Source organism: Didymella exigua (genome assembly GCF_010094145.1).
Source record: "Didymella exigua CBS 183.55 unplaced genomic scaffold M421scaffold_43, whole genome shotgun sequence".
NCBI classification, from domain to species: Eukaryota; Fungi; Ascomycota; class Dothideomycetes; order Pleosporales; family Didymellaceae; genus Didymella; species Didymella exigua.
Window position 1 is genome coordinate 12,340 of NW_022984817.1, and position 4,615 is coordinate 16,954.

The 4,615-nt window shown below is 51.5% G+C and overlaps 1 protein-coding gene across 1 annotated transcript; it reads right to left on the minus strand.

Annotated features, from left to right (window-relative positions):
* Positions 1-493: 493 nt before the first annotated feature.
* Positions 494-2,150, minus strand: M421DRAFT_9133 (sugar transporter family protein; the record flags this gene model as incomplete). Its single annotated transcript, XM_033597936.1, has 2 exons — positions 494-2,059; positions 2,112-2,150. 2 exons carry the CDS (start codon positions 2,148-2,150, stop codon positions 494-496), a joined length of 1,605 nt encoding a protein of 534 aa, XP_033444241.1.
* Between the last annotated feature and the right edge of the window lie 2,465 nt (positions 2,151-4,615).

Sequence of the window (4,615 nt, forward strand, 5' to 3'; positions counted from 1 at the left end):
GCACTCAAGGCCACGCCAAGTACCGTGCACAGATTATTGAATTGAACAAGTGAGATAGTGGGAAGAGCCAGAAGCCAGATCGTGCTGGTAAGCCCCAAGTTGGTTGTTATTGCATCTGGCAGCGACAAAGATGATCAAAATTTGCGACTTTCCGGCTATTGTAGCGATATGCAGCTGTTTCAAACAACGCAAAGTCATCTCAGCGTCTTAAAAGCCTTGTTTTAGTGTTTAGGGTAAGTCTAAAAGCATTACCAACATGTGTTGAGGGACTCTTTTTACAGTATCAGGATTGTCCTGCACGCTACCGTACTTGTTTAGTGCACATAAACGATCTTGAAGCGAGCGGGAACCAGTCACCCTAAGTCCAAGCTGCAAAGAAATGAGCTAGTTTTGATGGTATCTTGGGTACCATTGTAATGACCGTCGAGTGGGGAAAGCCAACTCTGGATGCGCAAGCGCAGAGTCACATCAGTTGAATCATTGAGCTGGCCCCTTAAAGCTTCTCAACAGCGATGATCTGTCCCTCAGCACTGAAGTCGATCCTCTTTCTGATCAAGCTCTCCTTGACAGGGTTCTTAGCCTCAAAGATCAGATCCAATTCCTCAAGTGTACGCTTCTTGGTCTCAGGAAGCAGGAAGTAGAAGACAGCAGTTTGAATGGCATCCCAGACTGTGAAGACGATGTAAGTCTTCCATCCAATATTTGCCAGCGAAATGGGCCATGCAAACTGGCCAAGCAGTCCACCAGCATTGACAGCGAGCGCAGAAAAGGCCATACCTTTGGCGCGCATCTCAAACGATAGTACTTCGACGGGATAGAGAGCCTGAAGCGGGGTGAGTCCGATAGAATAGGACATGCCGAATAGGAAGATCATTGCTACTGTGGCTTTGGCAGCAGATGTATTGGTATCGCCACTAGCCGCAAATTGAGATGAGGAAATTGTCATGGCGACCCAGACCACAGTACAGGCAGCCATAGAGCCGAGAAACATAGGGCGACGACCAACCTTCTCAACGAAGGCGGCACCAATGAGCGCAAACGCGAACTGGAAACAAGCGTAAGCCAGGTTGATGTTGGCCTGCTCTACGTCCTGGGTGTAGCCGGATGTCTTCAGCACTGCGGGCAGGAAGTAAGTCAGAACGCCGTTGCCTGCCCATTGCGCAAAGATTGAGAAGACGATGTTGCACGTCAGGCGATAGCGACTCGCACGTGAGCGGAACAGGGCACTATAGTCCCACCAGCGCTTGTCGGCGCCGTCGAGCTCGAGGAACTCTTCGTATTCGGATAACTGGAGCTTGACCCAGGCCGATTCTGGGTTTCCATAGCCATGCCAGTGGGTGAGAACCTCCTTGGCTTGAGCGATCTTGCCGTGGACGTAAAGCCAGCGGGGCGACTCGGGCGCGAACCAGATGAAGACGAGGATCATGGAGGGAAAGACGAGTTGAAGCCATATGGGAAGGGCCCAGGTGGTGTCTCCAGTAAGATTCAGGCCACCACGGACAGAAGCAGCAGCGAGAATAGAGCCCACAAACCAGAAGGTATTGCAGTACGCGGTGATGACGGAGCGCATGGCAGGGTGGGCGGTCTCGACAACGTAGATGGGCCCGGCAGCTGAGACGATGGTGACGCCGAATCCGAGGACAAAGCGTCCACCCTTGAGTTGTGGGTTAGAGCCGTTGATTATGGTCAGTCCATTGACGATAGTGCCGATGATAATCAACAGAGCGCCAGTGACCATACCCATGCGACGGCCGAAGTTGTCGATTATGGGACCAGCGAAAGGAAGCGCGACAACAGCACCAATTTGGTACATGGCAGAGGTGATTGCTGCCCATGGGCCGTCAGGAGCGCCATCGAACTTGTCCAGGAAGGTTGTGTTGGCCGTTAAACCACCGAATAAGCTCCCGTCGAATCCGTTGACGGTCTGACAAAAGAAGCCTAGCAGAAGACAACCAGCCAGTGCGATTGTTCGGAGATGAAACCTGGGAATGGGTTCAAGAGTGTTGGCCTCGTGAAACGCTTCGCTGCCCTTAAGCGTCTTGACCTCGACGATCTCATGCTGTGAGCAGTGTTAGTGGTGTCTCCGCGAGTTGTAGGTAGTGTTGGTGTACCTTCGCGTCATGCTCGATCTCAGCCTTGTGGTCTGACATTGTTGCTTGGGTGTATCAGGTCGTAGGGAAGATTCAAAGTCTTGTGCGATGCAGGCTGAAAGGGTCGAGGAGACGCCCTGTATATGTACACAATCTGAATAGTAAGGCTGCGTGGTCCAGGTCTGCCCTGTGCGCGCCATCAACGCGGTACGGGAATCTCAGGCCGACATACCGCCCAAGCGTGACTAGCGAACTCATTTCAAACCAGATGTGCGGGGACTCCGGTCCGCATCCAAATCGGCCTGGCGCACGTTGACAAGCAAGAGCATGGAGCAACTCCATCTCACCTCGCCTCTCCAAGTATCTACCTTACGCTCTGGTTAGCGGCCTAGGGTCAGGCAAGAGATCATTCGGGTTTTCGCCAAATTCGCAACAGCTATCGCAGCGTTTCTCCATAAATCAAGAATGCTTGTTCATCCACCCTCCCTGTCGGAATCCCCCATGCATCGACATATATCCACATGTGCCCCATGGGCAGATGCGCATAAGCGCACGGGATCTCCGCCCCGACAAAGTCTTTACGCCAGGGAGGGTGGGTCTGTGGAGATGATGAGAGGGGAGGGTCACCCGTCTGGTCCGCAGCTTCGACCCCGCAAGGCCGGGGCTCCAACGTGATAGGCCTGAGCTCGATTCCCTATGGGGCGCGGTGCTGTTCCTCCGTGTCGGGCAGGGCGCTCCGCGTCCCCGATAAACGAAGATGATTGGCTGCTGTCGCGAACACCGGCCCTGCTCGCCAAGTTCTTCCGATACAAGAGTATTGTCGACCCTAGGATCGAAGACAGGTATTCTAGGCTCGTGCACTCCGTTCAGCCTTAAGAGCCTTTGAGGCGGTTTAAAATGATGCTACGATCATTGATAAATTCTGCGTGGCATAATGCGTCCGCAAGTTCGGATCATGCTGCCGGAGCTGCTGCAGCGTGCCAAGATAAGTTTGACGCTCCCTATTTTCGTATGAACTCATGTCGTGCTGCACGGCAAATGGCAGTATGTTGGAGACGCTAGCCACCAACAATACATACCTTCGCCGCCTTCTCGTCTCCTATCATCATCAACTAGTTGAATGACGTTGTCTAACGGCAAAGAGTACCGTAATGTATAGAGAAGAGGAATATATCTTGGACTGGACAGTGTTGAGATATACCTGGAATGATCCGTTGATAGTTCAGCCAGTTTAACAGCACAATCTATCGTGTTTCGAAAGATCGGAGTGTACAGAAGAGCTGTCGCAGCAGATATCATGCATATTTACCAGCCAATTCAGGGGTGCTAATGTATGTACATTTTGCCTCCTTTTTGGCTGCAACAAGAGCAGATTCATTCCTCACAATGTGTGTCCATGCGAACGGAGGACAAAACGAGCAAAACTTCGACACAGAGGCGATTTCCACGACAAACCGTCCATCCAACCACAATGTCACGATGAGCACTCATCAATTTGCAGCTCGAACCTACACTTGTCCAAGCAGATAAGCCAGCAAAGCTGACGACTTTCTTGGTCGCGTCGTCGATGCTGCACCTGCAAATGTGGGTGGTCCTGGAAGAAGCGCAATTGTCAACATGTCATGTTCATTACTGAAAAGCTTATGTGGTGCATGCGACGGCGAGATAAGGTATCGATATGGGCTTCGTACAGTTGCTTTGATCTGCACTCTTAATCCAGCTGAGCTCTTCCCAGCGTGTGGTCTGTCATTGATCCTCAAACATGAGCAACAACTTGGATTGCCGATGTGTCATTGCGATACTGAGGCAACTCTTGATACCGTGTCCGTGCACCCAATGCACGGAGTCAGCCAATGCACGCTCCGAGCCTGTACGGCCACCGTTAAAGTGAGGCTATAGAGCCGTATACAATAGCTGTTTTTGTGGGAGCTTTTTGTGGTTTAATCTATAGACCTACTCGACAAAGTTTCTCTTACAAAGTTATTGATATTTAGTGGCAGTGCGGCCGCTACAGTGGTAATAGTTACGCGTGGTATGTAACAACGTGCTGCCAACAATGGCCCGATACCTACCGGCACCACTAGGGTACGGTCCAGCGACTCATGACCATGGCCCTTGTCGCAGGGCATGAGGTCGCACCAAACTGCCTCTAAACCTCCCTTTATGAGGAGCTAGGAACTGTAGCATTATAGAGTAGTTTTTCTGTATCCTTTCGTGCAAGACCGATACCGGTAGGTGTAGCGTGCACGGCCTCGTAGTGCACACCGGCGCGTAATGCACACCCCACCACCTTTTGCACCCCCAAATAAGTGAGGTTATTGAGCAACATCACAATGCTGGTATTGCGAGATAAGTTAGTAGATTACTATATAGACTATTGCAAAACTTTTGGCTACCATAGTTTTCTAGGAAGACGCGTGGTACAGCCAGTTAGACTGGCGGATGGGTACCATGTACCTAGGGTAGGGTATAGGTAGGGTATAGGTCGCACGGACGTAGGTATAGGTAGGGTAGGGTCGCACGGA